The sequence below is a fragment of the Macrotis lagotis genome, chromosome 2 (assembly GCF_037893015.1).
Source record: "Macrotis lagotis isolate mMagLag1 chromosome 2, bilby.v1.9.chrom.fasta, whole genome shotgun sequence".
NCBI lineage: Eukaryota > Metazoa > Chordata > Mammalia > Peramelemorphia > Peramelidae > Macrotis > Macrotis lagotis.
In genome coordinates this window covers 184,658,674-184,684,094 of record NC_133659.1, presented here as the reverse complement: position 1 = coordinate 184,684,094, position 25,421 = coordinate 184,658,674, and the positions used below count along the sequence as shown (strand labels likewise).

The window sequence follows — 25,421 nt, the reverse complement described above, 5'->3', positions numbered from 1 at the left end:
CCCAGAGGGAAATAAAAATGGATCTTTTATGCAATAGAGAACTTTTAAGCATTTTTTATGAAAAGATCAGAGCTGAGTGGGAACCTTGAAATGCCATCACAAGAGTCAAGAGAAACCTAGAAAAGTACATTTATTTTAGCAACTGGAAAGGGCCATTTGATTTTGTAATCCCAATATTTTAATAAAGGGAAAAGATTCATTCAGAATCTTAACATCTTCAAATGGCATTGAAAGAATGAAGTGAGAAAAATAGGGTGGATTGGTTCCATTGTGAGAGTTTGAAAAGGGTAAAAAGACAAAAGAGAAAAAAAGGCTACATTAGTGTAGAAAGGGAAAGGAAAGGAGTGTAACTTGTTCCTCAGAATTGAGGTACTTGGGAAGAAGGGTAAAAAAAATGGAAGGGGTAAGGGGACAGGTATCAGCTAAATCTCACTCTTGTATAAAATATACAAAGAGTATTGTTGTTACCCACCTCCTGACGAAGAAGTTAATGAACTCAAGGTGTAGAAAGAAGCGGGCTCTACTGAGTGGCCCATGTACAGATGAGAGGGTAGAAAAGGAGATTCAAGGCCTCCTAATCATGAGAGATGCCTACTCCTAAGAGCCATCACCACACTAATACAGCAACAGGGTGATACAACAGACACAAAAGAGAGGGTCTAAAAGGGGGGCACTCCTTGTTAAATTGTTGTGGGATGCAGAAAGTCACCAAAAAGAGGAATATAGTCTTAAAATACTTCTCATCTTCTAAGAACAAGTTATTATCATGACTTAGAGGTCACAATCTCATATCTCTCCTGTTGGCTGTACATCTCCACCAGATATCCCACATGGACCTTAAACTGAGCAAGCTGAAACCTAAACTCCTCATCCTTCCCCATAGCAAAAAACAAACCTTCCCTCCATTCTTCCCCAGGCTACACTTCTGACTCTCCTGAACCTTTTCTATTTTCCTCTAGAAACTCAGTCCACCAACTCAGTCCACCCTGGATAACCTCATACTAGAAGTACTCTCTGCCCTGTAGCCTCTCCCTCCTAAGGGCTGATTCCTCCTAGAATTTCTGTTTTAAGAAAGAAGCCCAGCCATCCATATCTTCATTCCTCTCTAGGCTGTACTCTTGAATCTCCTAGACTTTCTCTACAATATCCACCTATAGAGAACCTTCATCTCCCCACTACATTCAGTTTCCTTTTTAACTCCAATAAAATATAAGTACCTTGAAGGTAGAGTCTGTCTTTCTTTTTATCCTGCATTTATATGACCACAGCTTATGATATTATTGCTGTTCAGTCATGTTCTTATGGGGCCACATCTTTTCCAAGGAATGGTTGGCTATTTCCTTCTCCAGTTTGTCACAACACATTTTACAGATGACAAACTGAGGCAAAGATGGGTTAGACTTACCCAGGGTCACCTAGTTAAGTAAATGTCTGAGGTCAGATCTTCAAGCCAGGTGCTCTCTCTAGCTACTGTATGGCCTATCTGTCCCACATGGTGCATACTGAGCTTGTTAATTTGCCTTCATTTGAGATAGTTTATGCAAAGTCAAAGATATGAGAAATGGAATGTTACATACAACGAGTAATTAGTAGACCAGTTTGTCCAATACTGGAGAAAAGGTGAAGAGAGTGAGGATTTGTGCTGAGAAGTTTGCAGGACTAGAAGGAGTTAAAGAATTTTCATTTCAATTTCTTCCTCTCAGTAAATGAGAGCAGGCAGGTCCTATAAGTGGAAAGAGAGGAAATGATCTAAGACAGGCTAAAAGGATCAGGATAGTCTCTATAGGGAATAATAAAGAAAGTTGGTTCACATTTTTCCTTGACAAAATGCAAAAAAAAATCCACATTTCCCATTCTTCCCATTCCATCCTCCCATCCCTTTAATTTCAGACCATTCTGAAGACAAGACAGAAGCTTCTTAGAGCCTTCGTCTCAACCTTCTGCTGCCATCCAGTGGTCATTTTCCAGAAATGGTCATTTTCTGATAGTCCTAAATGAAGGCTCTTGGATCTGAATGAAGATAAGGCTATCCTGGAGCTAAGTAGTCTGCATCCAGAACTAGTTGCAGACTGTGTGGTGACTATTCAGGGTGAGCAAACACAGAAGAAAAAGTTTTGGTATTTTCTTAGTTGTAGGACTGGGAAGGGTCAGAGGGAGGCAGGAGTTCCTGGTTTCTCTGAGTACCCAGAACTAGGGAGGAAAGTAGGTAGATGGACACTGTTACAAGAAAATAACTTGATGAATCAACTGACAGAAACCCCTCCCATCCAGATGGGTAAGCACACACCCTCTCCACTTCCCTCTTCATTCTTATTTGGGATATCTTGAGGAAATGATGCTTCTAAATGCTTCTTCCTAAAAGGAGAGACTGACTGCTGAGATCTCACTTTTCCACTAACATTTTGAGAATCAGCAAGGTTGTACACAGACCCAGGGAATCCTTCACTGTAGACCCAGGACAAAGAATCATCCTTCCCCATCCCTTCAGAATTAGCTGCAGAACAGACAATGAGGCTTCTGCTGCTCTGGGGGTGGATCATCATTCCAGGTGAGAACAGAATGTATTTGACTGGAAAGTCCCTGGGGTAGTAGGAGGACTGGGGTTTGGAGTCTTTTGTTGTAGATCTGCAAGACACCTGAGCTCCTCCAGAGTGAAGGACTTTGGACATTATATTTTCTTTCCCCAGAACCAGCCTTACAAGCCAACTCTGATCAATCCACCTCAGTCTCCCTCTCCCATTTCACTTATCCCATCCAACCCAACTGTTCCCAAACCAACAATATCTGCTCTCCCTCTTCCATCTTGAGATGCCAAGAAAGTATTGGTTCTTGTGGTTTCCTAGAGAGAGATACTCAGTTCAGGGAAAAGTTCTTGAGCTCAGGATATTGAACTTGTAAGTTATAAGGTCACTCTTGCCTCTGTTTGACAATGTGAGTCAAGTAAATTGCTTTACTTGTCTCACACCTTTCACTCTTCCACTTTTCTGACAGTGGAGCTCATAATCCTGACTCCTTTGTCCAAGGGAACCTGGGAGGAATTACTGATCTCAGAGAGTGTTAAAAGGAAGAATCAGAGGAATTCTGAGTGGAAAGACCCCATTCCTTCTCCCTTGCAGGGAACTGAGCCAGTGTAGTTCTAGGCATTGCCAACTTTTCTTCACTTGATTTCAGGTTATGGAGTCATGGTGGGTCCAAAAGAAGTCAGTGGACCAGAGGGAAGCTCTCTCTCTGTGCAGTGCTCCTATGATGATAAGCATCAAGAAAGGAAAAAATATTGGTGCAAAGACAATGGTTTGTTTTTGAGCCTCTGTGTCACTGTCATCAATACAGAGGCAGGGAAAGAAAAGACAGAAGGCAACGTGTCTATCAAGGATGATCCCCAAACTCAAACATTCACTGTAATCATGAGGAAAGTCACCTTGAAAGATGCTGGGAAATATCAGTGTGGGATCGCCCAATTTGGATTTGATGAGGTTCTTCCAGTGACTGTGGTTGTTTTCTCAGGTAATTTTTTTCCTCTTTCCAAACTTAGAGTACTGAGACCAAGATGGACTGGGAAGAGTGTTATGGGGATGATCAAGGAAAAGGAACAAAAACATATTCTGAGAGTCAGTATTGGAAACTGATGGCTTTGGCACAGTTTTCTTTTTTTAGATTTTTCAAGGCAATGGGGTTAAAGTGGCTTGCCCAAGGCCATATGGCTAGGTAATTATTAAGTGTCTGAAGTCGGATTTGAACCCAGGTACTCCTGACTCCAAGGCGGGTGCTCTATTCACTGTGCAACCTAGCCGCCCCATTAAAAGGAATTTGTTTTATTTATTTAGTTTTTTTTTTGCAAGGCAATGGAATTAAGTGGCTTGCCCAAGGCCACACAGCTAGGTAATTATTAAGTGTCTGAGGCCAGATTTGAACTCAGGTACTCCTGACTCCAGGGCCAGTGTTCTATCCATTGTGCTACCTAGCCTCCCTTTGGCACAGTTTTGAACCTTCATTCACCAAGGTGACCTTGGGCAAGTCACTTCCCCATCCTTAGATCTCAGTTCCCTCACCTGTAAAAGGAGGAGACTATGATATTTTAATACTATTGTGTACAGAGCTGCCATGGGTTGGAAGCAAAAGATGTGACCCCCTAATGAATGCCCCTCCACCAAGGTCAAAGCCATTCCCAAGTATTTTTGACACTGGGATGATACTGTATTTCTGAGTCATCTTCACCTTGCCCTACCATATTTACTATTTATTCAGTGTAGAACTGCTGTCTACTGGAATCTTAAGAGCCCACTGGTGGCTACTAGGAGACACTCTTTAGTTTCTGTCTAAACTACATAAGAGGTCTCTCCTTACTCCCCTCAGGACATCATGGAGTCACTACTTTCTGTAGTTCTCAGCTGATATTTAACTTTCCCCCACGACCCAGCATCTTGAAGTTCTTTGGGTTAGAGCTGAGGACCCTAAAGAGTTTGAGTAATCTGGGGCACTTGGAGGATTACGGTTCTTGGGACAAGAGTCATTGAGAGTTTGGAGGACTAGCCTTGGGTGCTCGAAGTCAAGGTCAAAGAGGGATACTGGGAAGGGAAGAGTTTGGGGTTAGGGCCATAAGTTCATTGAATTTTTGAGTTTAAATTCATTGAATTTTTTAGTTTTGTGGGATCTTAGGGCTCACATCTAAATTCTCTCTAAGATTCCTTCTCAGAGATCTCAAGAGGTTACTAAATCTAAAGTCACATAGCTATAATCCAGTAAACTTTCCTCTAACCTATACAGGGAAAGAAATAAGCCTTTATTAAGTACCTTCTGCCTACCACTATGCTCAGCAGTTCATAAGTACTTAATATTTAATATATGCACATATCTCATTTGAACCTCACAACAATCCTGAAAGGTAGGTGATACTATGATCCCCATTTTACAGTTGAGGAAGCTGAGGCAGACAGAGGTTAAGTGAATGACCCAGGATTTCACAGCTAGGGAGTATCTGAATTCAGATTTGAACTCATATTTCTGACTCTAGGCCCAGCACTCTATCCATAGGAACCCCTTAGCTGCCAATTGCTTCCTTATTGACTTCAGGGAAAGGTTTGGAGTCATAGATAGGCTTAGAACCAGAGCTGTTGGGGCAGCCAAATGGCACAGTGAATAGAGTACCAGCCCTGGAGTCAGGAGAACCTGAGTTCAAATCCAACCTCAGACCCGTAATAATTGTCTAGCTGTGTGACCTTGGGCAAGACACTTAACCCCATTGCCTTAAATAAAAGGGAAAAAAAGAACTGGAGCTGTGGGGGAAAGTAGGTAGGGTTTAGTCAGATATTGGAGAAAATGAGACTTCCTTTCTGTTTAGAATAAAATACACCTGGACTTAACATAGGAAGAGAATAGTCAACTGAGGATCTCATGCCTGATCAGTCTTGGTTGGGATGACGCTGACATTACAACTAAAGAAAAGATAAGAGCTCAATGGGAGTCTATCCTGCATAAGTAATAAGGATCCCCTGAAGATTATTGAACTAAGGAATAGTATGATCCAGTGGGTACCATAGGAAGATTATACAGACAACTGTGTGCAGGATGGATTATAGAGGGTGGTATAAACTGGATCTCAGAGACCAGCAAATTAATACAACAGTAATAGTGATGGTGAGGCATGTGAAATAAACAGCAGTATAAGCAAACTGAATTACTCTAGGTAATAAAAGAAGATTGTAGAGTAGATCTTAAATGAGTCCCGTAACCTCTTCAGGCCCCAATTTCCTCATCTGTAACATGATTGATTAGCCCAGGTTAACCTAAATGGTTTCTAAGGTCTCTTCTGGATCGAAATCTAATGATTTTCTGATCTTCTCTAATGCTTAGAATTCTAGAAATGAGTTTATATCATTAATTTACAATCATAAATGATGGTGATTTCAAGCGAAATAAAAAGAAATAGCTGTTTTTATATATGTATCTTGAAAGAAAAATAAAGGATTTGGCGACTGATTTGGATGTAGGAAATGAAGAAGACAACAAAAATGATTGAAGGTTGTAAGTCTAGGTAACAGGAGAAAATAATGGTTCTAGGGATAGAAACGGGACATGGGCAGAAATGAAGATCACCACTATAGTGGAGAAAACCAGACTTGGACACTAAGAATTTGGGATGGAAATCTCTTTCTCTGAGAACTAGGACAAATCACTTAACCTCTCTGAGCTTCAATCTGCTCTTCTAACAATGAAAGGATTAAGTGCCTCAGATCTCTAAATCTATGAATCTGTGATCTGGTATTTGAAGATTGTCAGATTCACTGCTAGGATTCCCGCCCTAGCAAGGAAAATTGAGAGCTGCCTTTTACTTCTTCCAATGCGCACAAAAGCTTGATTGACCTTGATTGATTGATGGAGGAGCTGGGACTTCCACAAAACCAGAAGATCTCATTTGGAGTCCTGAAATCTCCAAGTTTGTTGTGACATCCATTCCTTATTAGCCCAAGACAGGATTCTTTCTCCTTTCTCTTTTTAGGGCTCAGGAGTTCTGTCTCCCCAAACCTTTCCCTTCAGCCTCTCTCTACAAGGAGTGTCCAGCAGGGGGCAAAAGTTTGGGCAACTCAGTCTCCAGAGTTGAGTGAGTGACTGATTTTTGGGGAGTGGGGCTGGAATTGGGGGTGGGCTGCTTTCTATGTTAGAGAAATGTTATGAAAGCAGTGGACTGTGTCCCTGTCTTCCAACAAACAGAGGGCAGAGTAAGTGAAAAGGGGTGTTGCCTGTTTCTAGTTATTTTCCTTCTCTGGCTGACCCTGATCAGTGTGCACATTGACATAAAATCAAAATGGGGAGGGGAGCAGCAATGCACTGGGAGTGCCTTATACTAGCTCTCAAGACCCAATTGTTCAAATTTCAGTAAATAGGGAAACACAACAAATCAAGGGATGATTTATTGTTTTGTTCATTTATAGACTTGGGATAGTGATGAGGTAAATGTTAATGACTGCTAATTAAACTTAAAAATGTGTCTTTTATACAATTTTTTTCAAAAAGCCTGTGGTTAACATTTACCTATATATCCTTAGATGTGATTGAACAATTCAAGGGGGCAAGTTCATGGTATAAAGGAAAAGAAAATAGTACTCAGAATATCTGGAGTCAGAGGTCCTGGGTTCAAATCCTGTCTCTTCTGATTCCTCTTTACCTTGAATTTACTTTCCTCTTGAGAAGTCAATTTTCTTATCCTCTGTATATTGACGATTGAACCAGCTTATCTCTAAGGTCTCTTTTATCTCTAAATCTATGACTATAGAAACCTGTGGTTTCTTCCTACAAATTTGGGACAAGACATGGAGTTAAATTACACAGTTCATATGGTTCCCAGTCAGTGGAGAGATTGAGTCTCAGAAGTGGGCAAGGGGAGAGGGCATGTCAGTGGGACTCTGGGGGCAGAAATCCTAAGTGGATGTGCAGTATGCACATATATAGCATTCTTGGAGAGTTGGAAGATAAGAATAGGGAGTGACCTTGTATTCTGGACTATAATCATGGGTGATATGAATAGAGGAACTCAATTATTTCTATTCAGATGTGGCCTGATATTCTTGAAATGTTAACTACTTGGAATGGGTTGGATTTAAGCTTCTTTGAGCCAATCTGGGTCATCTCTGGATTGAAAGAGTGCAGAGAGGATGATGAAGGAGAAGGATGAGGTTGAAATAATTCTCTTTTCATTTGTAAAAATCTTCTAAATTATTAGAGCTAAATTATTAGCCCAAGACAGGACTTTGCTTTTTCCTTTCTCCTTAAAGGGCTCAGAAGTTCTGTCTCCCCAAACTCCTCCCTTCAGCCTCTCTCTACAAGGAGTGTCCAGCAGGCAGCAGAAGTTCATCCAAGAATGCATACCCCCACCCAGGAAAAGATGAAACCAGCAACATTCACAAATGTGGTGACCAAGGCAGAAATCTTTCGAAGGGGCCAAGAGACCTTCCAAACACTAAGTCAACAAGATATAACCCAGGCAATCACTTCCCAACATAGCCCCAATGATATGAACCCAAAGTCCAGGTGAGTTCCAGAGCTAAGGTCTCCTTGAGGGCCACAGCCCTGCCTACCTCTGATTTTTATGATCAAGATAAGAAAAGGCTTCTCCCTCTCCCTCTTCCATCTCTCTCTCCCTTCTGTGTCCCTGTTCTTCTTCCATCTCTCTTTCCTATCTCCCTCCCCCCCTTCCATGTTCTTCTCCTAGCTCTCATCTCTGTCCTCTCCCTCTTGTCTCTCTCTTCCTCTCATCTCTCCCTCTTCCTTTTCTCTCTATCTCTTTTGTCTCCCTCTTTTATGTTGCCCTTCCTTTTCCATTTCCCTCTTCCTCCCCTGTTTCCCTCTCTCTCTTTCATCTCTCTCTCTCTCTCTTTTTGTTTCCAGGCTTTCCATCCCATTGATTCGCATTCTGGCTCCATGTATCATCTTCCTATTGCTATTGGTGGTGGCTATAGCAACCCTCTTGATCCTGTTAGCAAGAAGAAAAAAAGGTGAGAGCCAAAGGTCTTTGAACTAGCTCTGACCTTCTAAGACTATAGAGATTCATTTGGGTAGGGATTAGAAAAATTATCACTCTAGTGAGATATTTGTTGGGGGAAGCAGAGGGAGAAGGAAGGGATAAGTTGGAGGCAAGACTCCCCTGGTGGCTACTGTCTAGATATTCAGATGCTAGGTTGTGTGGTTCCTCTGATCTCTTTTTAGCTCCAATTAAACTAAAAGAATACTTATTTAATGTTTGCTTTGTACAAGGTCCTCTGCTAATCAGAGGTTTGTACAATGGGAACCTGAGAAGACTGGAATAGCCTCAAGCTTGAGACTGCTGATGAAGGGCCTATCTTGGCAGCCAGATGTGAACAGTGTTACATTTTCATATATGTTCTGTAATCACTGGCTATAGGAGACGTGGGATCATGTTGTTGATGGGATAGGATTAGCAAGAAAGCAGTAGACAATGCCCAGGGTGGATCTGACTGGCATAGTCCATTCCGGTGGGGCTAGACTATATTGAACACTAGCTTCTCTTGGTGCCAGAGGAAGCTTTAACCCCCCAAAATCTTGACAGTTTAGAGGTAGACTGAATAATCTTGTTTTTCAAAGTTCTTTTAAAAACTTTTCCTTTTGGAGGACAGCAGAAGGATGTGGGCTCTGGAGATTTCTTACCACTCCTCTCAAAGCTGTCTTCATGTTGCTCTTTGCTTGAGCACTCTACTTCTGGAATCTCTTTCAGCTCAACTTGCAATAGAAACAGGAAAGAATGAACAGTTTCACTACATAAACTCCATAAAGGAATCACAAGATTGATGCCTGATCACCTTGAAGGATTCCCATATGTTCCCCACACATGGACCTTAAAATCAGATACCTTCCTTGGCTCACTTGCTTCCTCACCCCAAGACTTGAGTACCTTCTACCATCTTGGGCTTCATGAGAGCAAAAGGAAAAGGGCTGGCTTTAGAATCCAGAGATTTCTGGACTAAGTCTAGCTTCCACCTCTTACTAGCTGTGTGACCATGGACAAATCAATTAATCTCTCTGAGCTTCAGATTTTTCATCTGTAAATATGTGCAATAAAACCTAGAGTACCTACCTCACAGGGTTGTTGTGAGGATCAAATGAGATCATATATATTTTATATATAAATATATATATATATATAATGCTTTATAAACATTAAATGTTGACTATGATTATTGGTCCTCAATTTTTTGACAAAAAAAAATGAGTTGTTAGTTTGTGCCTTCTTCTTACCCACAGGAAACATCAAAAACAGGAGCTTAACCTGGGAGAAGTTATGACTAGAAATACTAGTGAATTCCTTAATCAGTCAATGAATCTGATTTATTAAATGTCTACCATGTAGTAGGCAATGGGGACATATAGACAAAGAATAAAATGATTCCTCCTGACAAAATACTTACATGTTAACATGGTCTACATTCTAATGGGCTTAGACTTTAAGGAGAACAGAAGGCAGAGAAAAAGATAGAGAAATGTCAAGAATAAATGGTTCTGGGATAGTTAGGTGGCACAGTTGATAGAGCACCAGCCCTGGTGTCATGGGTTCCTGAGTTCAAATCTGGCCTCAGACACTTAATAATTGCCTGTGTAGCTGTGTGACCTTGGGCAAGTCACTTAACCCCATTGCCTTGTAAAAACCAATAAAAGAAAATAAATGGTTCTGGTCTAAGAGAAATGGGGAGAGCCCTAGAGAGCACATGGGGAATATACAAGGTCACATTTGCTACAAGCTTGATTGGTTCCACTTCTTTCCCTCTTTCCAGTCTCCCTCTTGCAATAACTAAGCCTAGGCTACTCTAGAGATGAGCAGAGCCAGGGAATCCTGGAGGAGGATTCAAAGAACAAGGGGTTTCCGATGTTCCCATTGCTGAAAACAGATGCCCTAGTAGAACTCTCATCTTCCCTTGATTGAAGGTCACCCCAGTAGCAAGTAAAAAGTGAGAGATGGCTTAATGTAGTGAAAATAACCCTAGATTCAGAGTCAACAACAGTTAATAAACATCTGTTAAGTTCTTAATATATGTCAGATCCTGGGAATATAGAAAAAGGCAAAAAAAGGCAGTCTCCACTCTCAAGGAAGTCATAATTTTTTTTTAGGTTTTTACAAGGCAGTTGGGTTAAGTGACTTGCCCAAGGTTACACAGCTAGGAAATTCTTATATTTCTGAGACCAGACTTGAATTCAGGTCCTCCTGACTCCAGGGCCGGTACTCTATCCACTGAGCTACCTAGCTGCCCCAGGAAGTCATAATTTAATGGGGATCAGTCAACAAGGATTTCTTAAATGCTTATTGCATATCAGGCATCAGAAGATTTAGTTAGAAATTCAACTCTCTTCTCAACTCACTGTGTGACTTTGGGCAAGACACTTCCTCTGCTGGCACCAGATTTCACTATTGTACAAAGTGAGAGAGTAGGACTAGATGTTCTCTAGGTACATTCAGCCCTGAATCCAAGATCTGAAAATAGGGTGGTGTGTTCACTTCAGAACTACAGAAGTTCTCACATTTCTCTACATTCCCAGCTCTCTTCCCCTGGTTGTTTACAATGTTGTCTCACACCTCATTTCCAAGGATTGACTTTGCCTTCTTTCCTGGCGCCAGAGAAAGACAAAAGATGGAGAGCCTTGATAACCCTTGGGATGCAGCTCTGGTTGGGGGTGGAGGACACTTGGAACTTTGGGCGACATTAGGAAACAGCTGTTGTTTTTCATAGGAAAAACCACAAGGCCAAAGGTGGCTTCAAAGAATGAGGGATTTTGGACAACTTCCTCACTATTGAACCCTCAATCAGCCAATCTCTTGCCTCTATGCCTTTGAAAATCTGTTCTCCCATGTTTGGAATGCCCTCCTTCCTTATCTCTGCTTCTTAGAAACCCCAATTTCCTCCAAATTATGGTTCTATATCAAGCAATTCTGAAACTCTCAAATTGTAACAAGGTAGGGAAGGAAGGGACAAGGAAGTCAGTGGAACAGGAATTTAATCTCTGGTCTATCAATTGGTTATGTGACCTTGGGCAAGTCATTCTCTGGCCATTTCCTAGGTGCAGAAATGAGTTGAGTCCATCAAGGTTGATCATCATCCCCATGTTGCTGTTAGGGTATAGAGTGTTTTTCTGGTTCTGCTCATCTCACTCAGCATCAATTCATACAAATCCCTCCAAGCTTCCCTGAATTCCCATCCCTCCTGGTTTCTAATAGAACAATAGTGTTCCATGACATACATATACCACAATTTTCTAAGCCATTCCCCAATTGAAGGACATTTACTTGATTTCCAATTCTTTGCCACCACAAACAGGGCTGCTATGAATATTTTTGTACAAGCGATGTTTTTCATCATCTCTTCAGGGTATAGACCCAGTAGTGGTATTGCTGGATCAAAGGGTATGCACATTTTTGTTGCCCTTTGTGCATAGTTCCAAATTGCTCTCCAGAAAGGTTGGATGAGTTCACAGCTCCACCAACAACGTAATAAATAGTGTTCCAGATTTCCCACAACCCTTCCAACAATGATCATTATCCTTTCTGGTCATAATGGCCAGTCTGAGAGGTGTGAGGTGGTACTTCAGAGAAGCTTTAATTTGCATTTATCTAATAAGTAATGATTTAGAGCAATTTTTCATGTGACTATGGATCTGCACAAATTTTTTATAATAATTCTGATACTATGCATTTTTCCTAGCATAGTAATCATGAAATAATTCATAAAATGTGATACACAAAATAAAATTGATAACATGCATTTCAGGGTAGCTAGATGACACAGTGGATAGTGTGTTAAGCTTGGAATCAGGAAGATTCATCTTACTGAGTTCAAATTCAGCCTCAGACATTTACAACCTATATGATTCTGGGTAAGTCATTTAACCCTGTTTGTCTAAGTTTCCTCTTCTGTAAAATGAGATGGAGAAGGAAATGGCAAACCATTCCAGAATCTTTACCAAGAAGATTCTAATTGGAGTCACAAAGACCTGAACCCAATTGAATAATCAAAGCAATACAAAATAATCTTTTCTCACTAGTAATTCCTTAGAATTCTATGATCTTTTGTTAAAAATTTACTTCAAACAATATTTACTTTACAATACTATATGAAATCTACAATAGAACATTGTATAGCAAATAAAATCCTTGATCTTAAAAAAAAAGCACTGATTGGAGCCAAGATCGTAGGAGGAGAAAACCCCTCTTAGATGTTCCTCCAAAACATTTCAAAAACCTTAAAATTATGGCTCTAACTAAATTTTCAAGAGACAGAACCTACAGAAAGATCCAGTGAGGCAATTCTCCAGTCTTAGGTGACCTGGAAAACAGTGGTAAGGCTCTGCCCTATGGGGTTGGAGGGGTGGTGGTGCACCATAGCAAAGGAACTTCAGCCTTCCAGGAATATCCCCAAGGTACCTGGGAGCACAAGCTCCCAGCAGTAGAAGCAGTTTCCTGACCTGCATCCTAGGGAACACCAAGCACAACTTGGAAGATCAGCAGGGAGAACTCTGCTAGAGCAAATGCAAAACCCAGACCAGCATGGCCCTCTGCAGCCCTCAGTGAAGCCCATATCCCAGGAAATGGAAGCAGGCCCACAGAGCCACCAGGTAGAAGCCTCCTGGAAGAAGCCTCCTGACAGGAGCTGCCTGGAAGCTGATCCCTGAATGCTCAGTCTATGGAATGTAAGTGAGTGGATGGAGACTGCTGAGGTCTGTCCTCTGTCCCTGTGATGGAACTCTTGATATTTAACCATATTCAGACCCTGGTCACAATTATGGGCTCCCCCATAGAACAGGGAACCCCCCCCTCACAGCCCCAGGGCAGAGGGGTATGCTTGTAGTCATTCAATAGACCAGAAAAGCAGTCAGAACCTCACACACTGAGGTCCTTGTGGGGAGTTCTAATAATACTCAAAAGCTCAGGAAGCACCCCAAAACCAGGCATAGGCTGGGGAAATGAGTAAACAGAAAAAAAAAGAACTTGACCATAGACAATTACTTTGGTCCCATGGAGGACCAAAATACTAAATTTGAAGATGAGAAAGTCCAAGTTTCACATCTAAAGACTCCAAGAAATATAGAAGTTGAGCTCAGGCTATGATAGAGCTCAAAAAAGATTTTGAAAATCAAGGAAGGGAGGTAGAAGAAAAATTGGGAAAAAAGAGAGATGTAGGAAAATCATGAAAACGAAGTCAGCAGCTTACTCAAGGAGATCCCCAAAAATGCTGAAGAAAATAACATATTAAAAACCAGTTTAGGTCAAATGGATAAAACAGTTCAAAAAAGTTATTGAAGAGAAAAATGCTTTAAAAAGCAGAATTGGACAGATGGAAAAGGAGATAAGAAAGCTCTCTGAGGAAAACAAATCCTTCAGATCTAGAATGGAGCTGATGACTTTGCAAGAAATCAAGACACACTAATTCAATGCCAAAAGAATGAAAAACTAAATGAAAATGTGAAATGTCTCATTGAAAAAACTGATCTGGAAAAACAGATCCAGAAAAGATAATTTAAAAATTACTGGGCTACCTGAAAGTTATGATTGGGAAAAGAGCCTTGACCTCATTTTTAAAGAATTTCTACAGGAAAATTTCCCTGACATCCTAGAAGCAGAGGGTAAAATAGAAATTGGGAGAATCCAACCATCGCCCCCAGAAAGAGAGCCAAACAACCCCCCCAAGAATATTATAGCTAAGTTCCAGAACTCCCAAGTCAATAAGAAAATATTACAAGCAGCCAGAAGGCTGCTATAGTCAGGATTGCCCAGGACTTAGCAGCAAATACATTAAGGGCTCATAGGGCTTGGAATATAATATTCCAGAGGTCAAAAGATCTTGAAATGTAACTGAAGATCAACTACCCAGCAAAACTGAACATCCTCTTCCAGGGGAAAAGATGGACTTTCAGTGAAATGGGAATTTCAGATGTTCCTGTTGAAACAACCAGAGCTGAACAGAAAGTCTGATTTTCAAGTACAGGACTCAGGTGAAATATAGAGAAGGTGGATGAGAAGGATATATTATTAAGGATTTAATGATGATGAACTGTGTGTGTTCCTGCATGGGAACTTTGCATGGGAAGGTGATACTAATAATATTTATATGAACTTTCTCATTTAATAGAGTAGGTAGAAGGAGATATATGTAGACAGGGCACAGGAGAGAGCTGAATTTGAAGATATATTGTAAAAATGGAGTCGATGGGTGAAGGGTAAATGTACTGGGAGTAAGAGAAAGGAGAGGTAGAATAGGCTAAGATATTTCATGTAAAAGATATTTCATTAGCTTTTGCAATGGTATGGAAGAAGGCAAGGTGAGGGGGAATGAGGGATCCTTCATTCTCTTTGGAAATGACTCAGAGTGGAAACAGCATACATACTCAATAGGGTATAGACATCTAGAAGAAAAAGGAGAGAAGGGAGACAGGGGAAGGGGAGGGGGGATGTGGGTGATAGAGGAGAGGGTAGATCATAGGTGAGGATAGTTGGAGATAATACATTTTCTTTTTTACTTTTTGCAAGGTGGTGGGATTGGATGGCCTGTCTGGGACCACAGGGCCAGGATTGCTGGGTTTCTGAGGTAGGATGTGGGCTTGGAGTCTCTTGGCCCCAGGAGCAATGCTTTGTCCACTACTCAGCTGCCCCATAGCACATTTTTGAAGAGGGACAGAGTGAAAGGAGAGAGAAAATATGATAGATGGTAGTGAGGAGGAATGGATGAAGGGAATTACAATCAGCAACAGCAACTATAGAAAAATATGGAAGTAACTTCTATGATGGACTTATGATAAAGAATGTGATCCACCCAAGACAGAGCTGGTAGTATCAGAACACAGCCTGAAATATATTTTTTTCTCTTTCTTTCACTTTATTTCTCATGAGGTTTTATATTTTTGTGGGGAAGAGGGTATTATGTTTACTCTTAAACAAGAATATTTTAGTAATGTGTAAATAAATTAAAGAACATAAAATCCTTGCAACTAAAGGGTTTTTTTTAACCTTCTACTGTGTCAGATTGTGGTATGAGCACTTTGTACCGTATAATATACTGCTGTAAACCTCTCTACTTTGGCAAACCCTCTGAAAGCTAAGGGAGAGCTTTCTGGAACTTTAGTCACTGCTGTTGGAAGACTTGAGAATGGTGAGGTCTCACTATCACCTCTGACTCTCTATCCTTCACCAGTTGGAGGATGGCCTGGGAGATCAGGAAGGACTCACCAGTTTGAAAAAACACATCAGCAATATCTACTTTGTGCACCATTTGAGATTCTTAAGGGTCTTGGAGTATGGGAGCATAGCAGAGGCAAGTTGATGTTTAACCTGGAGGCTGCAAGTGATGATAGGAAGCCACAATGTCGCCAGCCAGTTGGTGGATTATGCCAAATTGCCCTAGTAGGATACAAATCATTCCTCAAATTTCTGCACATAGTACTCAGTTTTTTCTTTATATTTGTCAACAAGAAAATTAAGATGAGGTTACTAATAAAATCATATGAATGTTTGAAGTCATGAAAGTTGAATTCAAAAATGTTGAAGATTAAATGTACATTATTTCATTTGTTCAGCATAATGACAGGGGTCATTATCTCCATTTGACAAATGAGGTAACTAAGACTCAATCATTCAATCATTTATTAAGTACCTACTATGTGTCAGACTCTTTGATAGGAGCTAGGGATATAAAGTAAGGAGGAGGAAGGATGTACTATAAAGATATATGTGTATAGAGAGAGTGAGAAATGTCATAAAACATATGTGTGTGTCTAGAGAACTATTTGATATAAGTTATGCATGTTCAATCATATGTAGCATACTTTCATATTAATCATGTTGTTAAAGAAGAATCAGAACTCAAAGAAAAAAACATGAGAAAGAAAAAAAAACCAAGTTTAAAAAGTGAAAATAGAAGGCTTTGGTCTGCATTCAGACTCCAGTTTTTTCTCTGGATGTGGATGACATTTTCTATCACCACTCTTTGAGAATTGTCCTTGATCACTGAACTGCTAAGAGGAGTTAAGTCTTCATAGTTGAATATTACACAATGTTGTTGTTAATGTGTTCAGTGTTCTCCTGGTTCTACTCACTACACTCAGCATCAGTTTATACAAGATTTTCTAGGTTTTTCTGAAGTCTGCCAATTCCTGATTTAGTCCACCTGCTCCTACTTCCGAACTACAAAAACATAAGTGTAGAGAAAGAAAGGGAGAGCTATAAAAACATATATATATATATATATATATATATGTACATATATAGGAATGTATATATAGAGAGTACTACAAAGATTGTATATGTTTGTATATAAAGAGAAGGCTACTGATACACACATATATAAATATAAATATATACATATACATACATACATATAAATATATATGCATATACACACACATATATATGTCTTTATATCTCTAGCACCTATCAAGGTTATTGGCATATATCTATTGATCTTATCTATCAATATCTATATCTATGTATATTTATATAGTATATGCATGTATATATATGTAAATACTTATATGTCATGATATATTTATAAAGTCTCTGCACTAAAAGAGCTCATATCCTATGTGGAGAGATAGTGTTAAAGCATATATATATATATATATATATATATATATATATATATATATATATATATACATATATATATATATATATGTATATATATATATATAATCCAAGGTAATTTAGTTGGGGGAATCATTAGCAACAAGAGAAATCAGGAAGAGCTTGGTCGGAGAGGCATTATTTTAATTGTTTAAAAGGAAACTGAAAGTATAAGAGGCAGAAATGAGGAGGGAGTAAATTCCAGTATGGAAAACAATCAGTACAAAGAAATGGAAATGGGAAATGGAGTGTCATATATAATGAACAGTAAGGGGGCCAGTTTCACTAGACCATTAAGTGCATGAAGGGTGCTAATACATAATAAGCCTGGAAAGGCAGACTGTAGCCAATTTATAAGGGGGTTTTAAGTGTTGAATGGAGGAGTCTATTTGTTCCTAGAAGTAATAAATAGCCACTAAAATTTATTGAGTAGAGAAGTAACATAGTCAGACCTATGCTTTAGGATTTAGATAATATATTCCAATAATATTGGAAATCATGAGGAGGATAGATTGGAGAAAGGAGAAACTTGAACAGGAAGACCATTTAGGACATTATTGCATAGGCAAGAGATGATAAAGCACTGAAATGGGGTAATTGTATTATGAGTGAGAAGAGGACGGATACAAGAGATGTTGTAAAGGTAAACTCAAGAAAACTTGAAAACTGTGTGGATATGTGGGGTGAGCAAGAGTCAAGAGTCAAGGATGACTCTGGATCACTGGAAGGATAGAGGTCTCCTGTAAATAAGTAGGGAAGTTATGAAGATAGAGTTCTGTGGATCATAGTAAGTGTGAGATGTCTAGAGGACAGTCAGCTCAAAATGTCCAATAAGTAGTTGGTGATAGAAAATTGGAGCTCAGAAGGTTAGTCTGGGCTGGATATATAGATGTGAGTCTTCTTCATAGGGGATTATAACTGAACCCATGAGAGCCAAAAAGGTTACCAAAAAAGAGAGAGTAGAAAGAAAGAAAGAAAGAAAGAAAGAAAGAAAGAAAGAAAGAAAGAAAGAAAGAGAAAGATGCCCAAGACAAAGTCATGTGGTATACCCACAGTTAGGAGACAAGATATGGATAATGATCTACAAAGAGGTTGGGGGAAGTCAGACAGGTAGGAGGAGGAGAATTGAGAAAAAGCAGTATCATGAAAATTCAAAGAGGAGAGAATTTCCAGGACAAGATTATCAAAAGTATCTAGTGTGGCCCAGAGAACAAGAAGGATAAAGACAAAGAAAAGATCATTAGCCAGCAATTAAGAGGTCACTGATCACTTTACATGGTTAACTTTACTTTGAGTAATGAGGTCCAAAGTCAAATTGTAAAAAATTGAGAATGAGTGAAAATAGAGCATATGGAGGTAATGAAATATAGACAGATTTCTTTTTGAGGAGTTTGACTTATTGGAGAAAACTACAGAATGAAAGCTTAAGGTGGCATGAGATCAGGAAAGAGGGTTTTGTTTTTTAAGGATAGGTATGACCAGAGACTGTTCATTAGTCAATAGAAAATGATAGAGTCAACCTAGAGAGACTAAGGTTAGAATGAAAGGAGGGATAATTATAGGGGCAATCTATTGAAAAAGTCAAGAGGGAATGGGATCAAGAATACAGATTATAGTAAATAGTACATGAATAACCAACCACAAATCCAGACCACTGATGATAACATGCTGCCCACCTCCTGATAGAAAGGTGATAGATTCAGAGTATCAAATGAGACAAATTTTGGAGGGACCTGGCCAATGCAAAAATTTCTTTGCTTGCCTAAACATATTTATCTCAAGAGTTTTGTTTTTCTTTTTTTTCCTTTTGTTTTGTTTTAGTGGAGGAGGGGTAGTGGAATGGAGAGGAAAATAAATGCTTATTAACTGAAAAGAAAAGTTTTAAACCAAAAAGGTCCATGGAAGACCAGGCCTTAGGCACCAGTGTTCTATATGGTAAAACTGATCTGGTCCCCTAGTTCTTAATCCAAATGATTCAACCTTCTCAATTATATGGGAAGGAAAGAACAGAATAGCATCAGGAGACATAGTGTCTACTCCCACTGTGTCAATGAGATAACTGGACATAGAATAATAGCATTTGTATCTGAAATGTCCATCTCATCAAACTTCCCCTTTTACAGATGAGGAAATTGAAGACCAGAATGCTTCTAATGACTTATTCAATGCCACAAAGTAGATAGCAGAGTTAGGATCTAAAATCATCTCCCCTGACTCTGAAACTATTTTCTGCCCTTATCCCACCATCACCTCCCAAAGGACTTCAATATTAAGATTCTTATCCCATCTCTGGGAGATTAAAAAGCAGTAGGTATGAAGGCAGCACAAGAGATGATATTCTCAAAAAAATGGATAAATGATAGATAGATAGATAGATAGATAGATAGATAGATAGATAGATAGATAGATAGATAGATGATAGATATTTAATATGGTCAATGTGAAATTTTCTTTTACTTGACTATACATGATTGTAGCGGAGGTGGTTTTTCTTTCCTTTTTTCAACTGGGGAAGGGAGGGTATAAGAGAGAAAAGGAAAATATTCATGAAAAGAAAAGAAAAATTTAATTTAAAAAAATAGTGAAGATAGAAGGGGAAGCTATGGGGTCTGTCTGGGACCCCATAGACCAGTGGCTATAGTCACAGGACTATATATATATTTAAGCATAATAAATCAGCTCCAGTCCCAGAAATAAGGGGTGTTGAACTAATTTGGAGTTCTTGGCTACAGAGCTGCCCAAACTCCTATTGTCTCCTCCTCTCATAGCCTGAACCACTGCAGACAAGATCAGACTCAATAAAGGAACTCAGCCCAAAGTACCTGGGCTGTGAAACTATAGGGGGATCTCAGTAGGTCAATTCTATAGTAGTCATGTACACCCTACCAGATAGAAAGAGAACTTGGGCCAGAGTGGAGCAAATAGCACTAGACATGGAGACAAGATGATCTATTTTCACTCTGAGACCTATTAACCTTGGGCAAATAATTTCATTGTTCTTTGCCTCAGTTTTCCCATCTGTAAAATGGGGATTATAATAATATTAACTTCCCAACATGGTTATGAAGATTAAATGAGATATTTTGAGGTGTTTTTCCTCTATTTTTCTGATATTCATTTATTTTCATTTTGATTTCCAAATTCTCTCCCTCTCTCCAGCCTCTGCCCAATCTACTGAAAAGACAAGTAATATGACATATACTCCACAAGTGAAATCCTGCAAAACATATTTCTATGTCATTCATGTTGCCAAAAAAATCAAGAAAAAAATGAAAAAATGCTTCAATATGTACTCAGAGTTCAGCAGTTCTCTCTTTGAAGATCACTAGCACTTTTCATCATGAATCCTTTGGAACTGTGATAGGTCATTGCATTGATCATAATTATGAAGTCTTTCCCAACTGATCACTGTTACACTATTGTTGCAACTGTGCACAATGATCTCCCAGTTCTTAATTTTGCATTAGTTCATTTAGGTCTCATCATTTTTTTTCTGAAATCACCACCTCATCATTTCTTATTCCATCACACAGTATTCTATTACAACTTTTTGCTACACACATTTTTAGTCATACCCTAATGTAAGTATATTCCCTCAAATACTAATTCTTTGCAATCACAAAAAGAGTTGCTATAACTATTTTTGTACATATAGGTTCTTTTCCTTTTTTATCTCTATAGGATACAGATTGAATGATGGCACTGATGGATCAAAGGGAATGCACAATTTTTTAACCTTTTGAGCATAGTAGTTAGAGAAGCTTACAACTCTGCCAACAATACATTAGTGAGCCTATTTTTTCCACATACCCTCCTGCAGTTGTCATTTTCCTTTTCTGTAATATTTAGCAAATCTGGTGAGTTTGAAGTGGTGCCTCAGAATTGTTTTAATGTGTATTTTTCTAGTTATAGTAATTTTTCCTCTACTGTTATTAATAGCACTGATTTTTGTCTTCTGAAATCATCTGTTCATATCCTTTGACCATTTTTCAGTTGGGGAATAATTCTTTTTGGGGAGGGAGGGAGGTAAGTTTGCAAGGCAATAGGGTTAAGTGATTTGCCCAAAATCACACAGCTAAATAATTATTAAATGTCTGAGGTCATATTTGAACTTAGGTCCTCCTGACTCCAGGGCTGGTGCTCTATCCACTGCACCACCTAGCCACCCTGGGAATAATTCAAATAAGAATATTTGTAAAGCACAGTGCCTGGTCCATAGCAGATATTTAATAAATGCCTGTTTTCTTCCTTTCTTATTCTATAAAATAGACATAATAAAAGCACCTTCCTCCCAACATGGGGTGACAATCAAGTGACATATTATTTAAAAGTGCTTTGAAAATTTTAAATCATTATCTAAATGCCAGTTAAAATACAAGTGGAAACAACTGGTTTGGAACATAGGAAATTTGCCTTTTAGTCTTGATACACACTAGCGATAACCAAAACAAGTCCCATCTCCCATTTTGACCTCACTTTCCTTTTCTATAAAATAAGGAAGGTGGATTCAATGATTCCTAAGATTTCTTCTAGTTTTGATATTCTATATCACTTTTCTACTCTCCAGAACACATTTTTTCTCCCTCCCCCATCACACGTGTATACACACACACACACACACACACACACACACACACACACACACACACACACACACACACACACACACACACACACACACACACACACACACACACCTTGGTCTGAAGTATAAAATACAATGGAAGGGTCCTACAGCCTCTCTGGATACATCCTCCCTTATTATTTAAAGGGCAAAAATGTGACTATTGTCTATGTGTGTTTCTCTATGGTCCTCCATCTAACAAGTTCTTTGAGTTAAAGGGCACCAGAATGGGAACTCCTTTGTCATTGTCCCTTCCTTTGTTCTCTTCCTGCCTGTCACCCTCTCCTCTCTGAACTAGGGGACCACCTGTTCAGTTCTCAATGTCTTTGCTCCAACCCTTGCAGCATGAGATACTGGGGCAGAGCAGAAGGGAATGGGTCCCTGAGTAATTCTGATCAGCTTCACAGCCTCAGAGCTCACTGGGACCTCCTGCAACACGTGGTCCACTGATCTTTGGCCCAGCTAGACCTTGTAAAAATAGCTAGAACTATCAGACTGCCTAAACAATGTAGGGAAATGGAGGAGCAGGATGTTTTGATCCCTCCCTTTATATCCTCTCCTCGAATTTATAACCATAGGTTAATACACATGGGACTAATCGAAGGACTGGGTAAACTATGTCTCAAGATCACACATCCCTTTCAGGTCTCATATCCTCTTTGTCCCATTTTAGTTGGTTCAAAAATAGCTCCATCATGCCTAAGAAATCCAAACTGTATGATGTCAGATTTATATAATGTGGTCTTCTCCACACACATGTAAACATGCACACAAAAATGCACAGACACACAGAGGGAAGAAATTTTGTAGCATGCAATGATTGGCCACAGGATTCCCTCCTACTCAAAGATGAGCATGAATACCTGAATGGGTTCCCATTATCCAGTGAAGCTTCTCTTGAGCCTCAGTTTCCTCCTCTGTAAATTAGAGGAATTGAACTAAATGATCTGTAAGATCTAAATCCTGTAATCCTGTGCCTAAGTTCCCCAAATATGTTATTTTTATCATCTCCTTATTTGGGTGGAATGGAGAGTAGCAGTAGAAGGAGACAAGAGAGTTGAGCCACTTTATAAAGCCTAAGAAGTCACACAGAAAAAATGGAGAGGGGAGGTAGGGAGTGGTAAATAGTGGGAAGGAGAGGAGTGACCCAGGGATGGATAAGAGAGTTTGCTAGAGGCAATTCTTAGCTATCTGGTGCAACAAACTTCTAAAATCCTGATCTCTCATCCAGGATTTTATTTTATTTTAAGAATCAGGAAGAACAAGAGAAACTAAAGGAAAAATATCTGGAATGGGCTTATTCTAACCTTTATTCTGAAGGAGAACCTAACTACAACCCACTACCTCATGAAGTCTGGTAAAGATCTAATTGAAGAGACCTCTTATCAACCCTTCCAAGAAGCCCTAGAAATGGTCACTGGGTCTATTTTGTGTTTCTAAATAGGATGGAGTATATGGAAGGATAACTAACTCCTGTTTGCAACAAACTTTTCCTAAGTGGGAATATTAGACAGAGAGCCATTCTCCAAGACAACTTCTCTCCTCTGATTCTCACAAGTCAGAACAAGGCAGATGCTCTGCTATACATACACAATCCTCTTCAAGGACTGCCCAGGGTAGAGCTATGGTCAAAGATAGAAGCAGTGGAAAACTTCCCTCAAGGGGAAAGTGGAATGGAACTACTGCCTAGGGGAACCTTACCCAATCACCTTCACCTATAGGCAAAAATGATGAACTTGGCTTCTGCCTCAACCTGTCAGGACAGTTGTTTCCAAAACAGATCCTTAGCTCAACTCCAAGAGGGAATTAATCAAGTGGGGGGCAGGGGGGAGTGGGGGAGGGAAGAAGCAAAGCAGTAGAAAATTATCACTCCTCACCTTTCCCATGTTATACAAAAGGAGGAAGAGGGAATTGTCTCCAATACAATTATAAAGTTATCCTTTCTACATGGTAACTTTCCCTATCACAGTTTTACTACTTTGAGGGTCAGTATAAGAAATTAAATGAGAATTTTGGGGGAATTCTGTGAAATCCACAGATGGCACTTGAAGAGAACAGGCAGAGAACACAGAACCAATGACCAAATTCTTAACCCAAATATTACAATAAGTCACTGTTGTTTGTCCTTTGTTCTCAAAGAGGACCATGACATTAGGGAGGTGATGCCATGACATGTAAGTAAATTGGGCTAAAGTGAGGGAGGGCTGTGCAAAGCCATCAGCCTCATTCTCTCTCCAGAGCCATCTGAGTCCAGTGGCCAGATATGGATCAGGATGACTGGAGATGGCCCTGGATGCAGTAGGAGACTCCCACCTTTATAAGCTAGGGTCTTTCCCAGGTCTGCATTTGACTAAGATAATGTCCATTCACTGATTAAAGCTAGGTAAGAAAGAGAAGAGGCAAAGAATGGTCACTTTTACTTAAAGGGGAAAAAAATTCAAACTGGGAGGGGGAAAACCTCAGGGTCAGAAACAATTGCTATTTACATTCACTCTGAGCCAATCAGGATCCAAACAATGCCAAAAGGGTACTACAAATACTCATAAAAGAAAAGGAAAAAAAAATCATACTTCTCTGATACAAAGAGAAAGCCAAAAAAATTTATAGGAATTTTCCAGATCTCTGGGGCTCCATGCCCCAACTCATACTACCCCCTTCACACATTATGATCCAGCACTTTCCTTTATATTCTCCTGCAACTATTCAAATTCTCAGCATCTCTCTTATCCCTTGTAAACCTTATAGGATGGTTATAACCTAACCTTAATTCAGGCATCCACATTAGCAACTGAGTGAGAGACATAGGAGAAATTCTGCCCTTCTCCCCTCTTCCCAGTGTGCCCAAATTCTTATGCCCAGATCAGCTTATGGCTGCAATAGCTAGCCATTGACTGGCTCTGCATTTTTAGGGCAATGATCCATGAGTCTGCCATCCTACCTCTCCTTATTTTCAGCATGACAGTGAATCAAGGAATGAGCAGGCATGGTTGAGTTGCAATCTATATATCTCACTACAGATCTTCCCCCCTCAAAAATCCCCTCTTTTCCCCTCCAAATTCACCCTTCTTTCAAAATTCACTATTACCATCTTTCCAATCACCCAGGCTTACAATCTGGATGCCATCCTTAACTCTCTACTCTCACCCTACATATTCGATAGACTACCAGATCTTGTCAACTCTTGTCTCAAATCTGTCTCCTTCCTTCTATTCACACAGCCAATAGTCTATTTCCAGTCCTCACCTCCTTCTAATTGGACTAGCTGGTCTCCCAGCCTCTAGTCTCTCCCCACTATGCTCCATCCTCCATTTACATGCCAGAGTGATTTTCCTAAGTCACAGGTCTGACCTTGTTAGTCTCTTATTCAATAAATCCCAGTGGTACCTCCTTGATTCTGATGATATAGAGAATTATGAATATAGGAAATTTGTCATTAGAAATAGATGTTGTAATCCTTTATACTGCTAAATTTTGTCAAATGTTATCTGCTTCAAAGAAGTAAATTGACTCCTATTGTTCCATCTTTAAATGTAAAATTTGTAGCTTCTCCTCATTCCCAAGTCCCCCCCCCCCAACCTTTTTTACCTGGTTTAGGTCATATAAGGGGGAAGGGATTTCCCCTTTGCCCTCAGTATTGAAATAATGGGCAAGACTATAAAAATCTGGTCTAAATGGCCCTTCTGGCTG

At 39.6% G+C, this 25,421-nt stretch overlaps 1 protein-coding gene across 3 annotated transcripts; it reads left to right on the top strand.

Moving 5' to 3' along the window:
- Positions 1-2,311: 2,311 nt before the first annotated feature.
- Positions 2,312-9,946, top strand: CD300LG (CD300 molecule like family member g). 3 transcript variants are annotated; one of them, XM_074223772.1, is made up of 6 exons: positions 2,314-2,548; positions 3,172-3,504; positions 6,497-6,598; positions 7,770-8,025; positions 8,383-8,489; positions 9,227-9,901. In XM_074223772.1, the coding sequence occupies exons 1-6, from the start codon at positions 2,509-2,511 to the stop codon at positions 9,298-9,300; spliced, it is 912 nt and encodes a 303-aa protein (XP_074079873.1). In that variant the 5' UTR covers positions 2,314-2,508; the 3' UTR covers positions 9,301-9,901. The 3 variants fall into 3 exon arrangements, with proteins under 3 accessions (XP_074079875.1, XP_074079873.1, XP_074079874.1); XM_074223774.1 differs by lacking the exon at positions 8,383-8,489 and having other exon boundaries at positions 2,312-2,548; positions 9,227-9,946; XM_074223773.1 differs by lacking the exon at positions 6,497-6,598 and having other exon boundaries at positions 9,227-9,900.
- Positions 9,947-25,421: the final 15,475 nt, after the last annotated feature.

What these genes read in the sequence shown, in the direction of transcription:
- CD300LG (XM_074223772.1), top strand. Translation starts at nt 2,509, where the DNA reads ATGAGGCTTCTGCTGCTCTGGGGGTGGATCATCATTCCAG. An exon ending in AACTCAGTCTCCAGAGTTGA is followed by an intron (nt 6,599 to 7,769) that starts GTGAGTGACTGA and finishes TTCTCCTTAAAG; the next exon opens with GGCTCAGAAGTTCTGTCTCC. An exon ending in GTTAGCAAGAAGAAAAAAAG is followed by an intron (nt 8,490 to 9,226) that starts GTGAGAGCCAAA and finishes AATCTCTTTCAG; the next exon opens with CTCAACTTGCAATAGAAACA.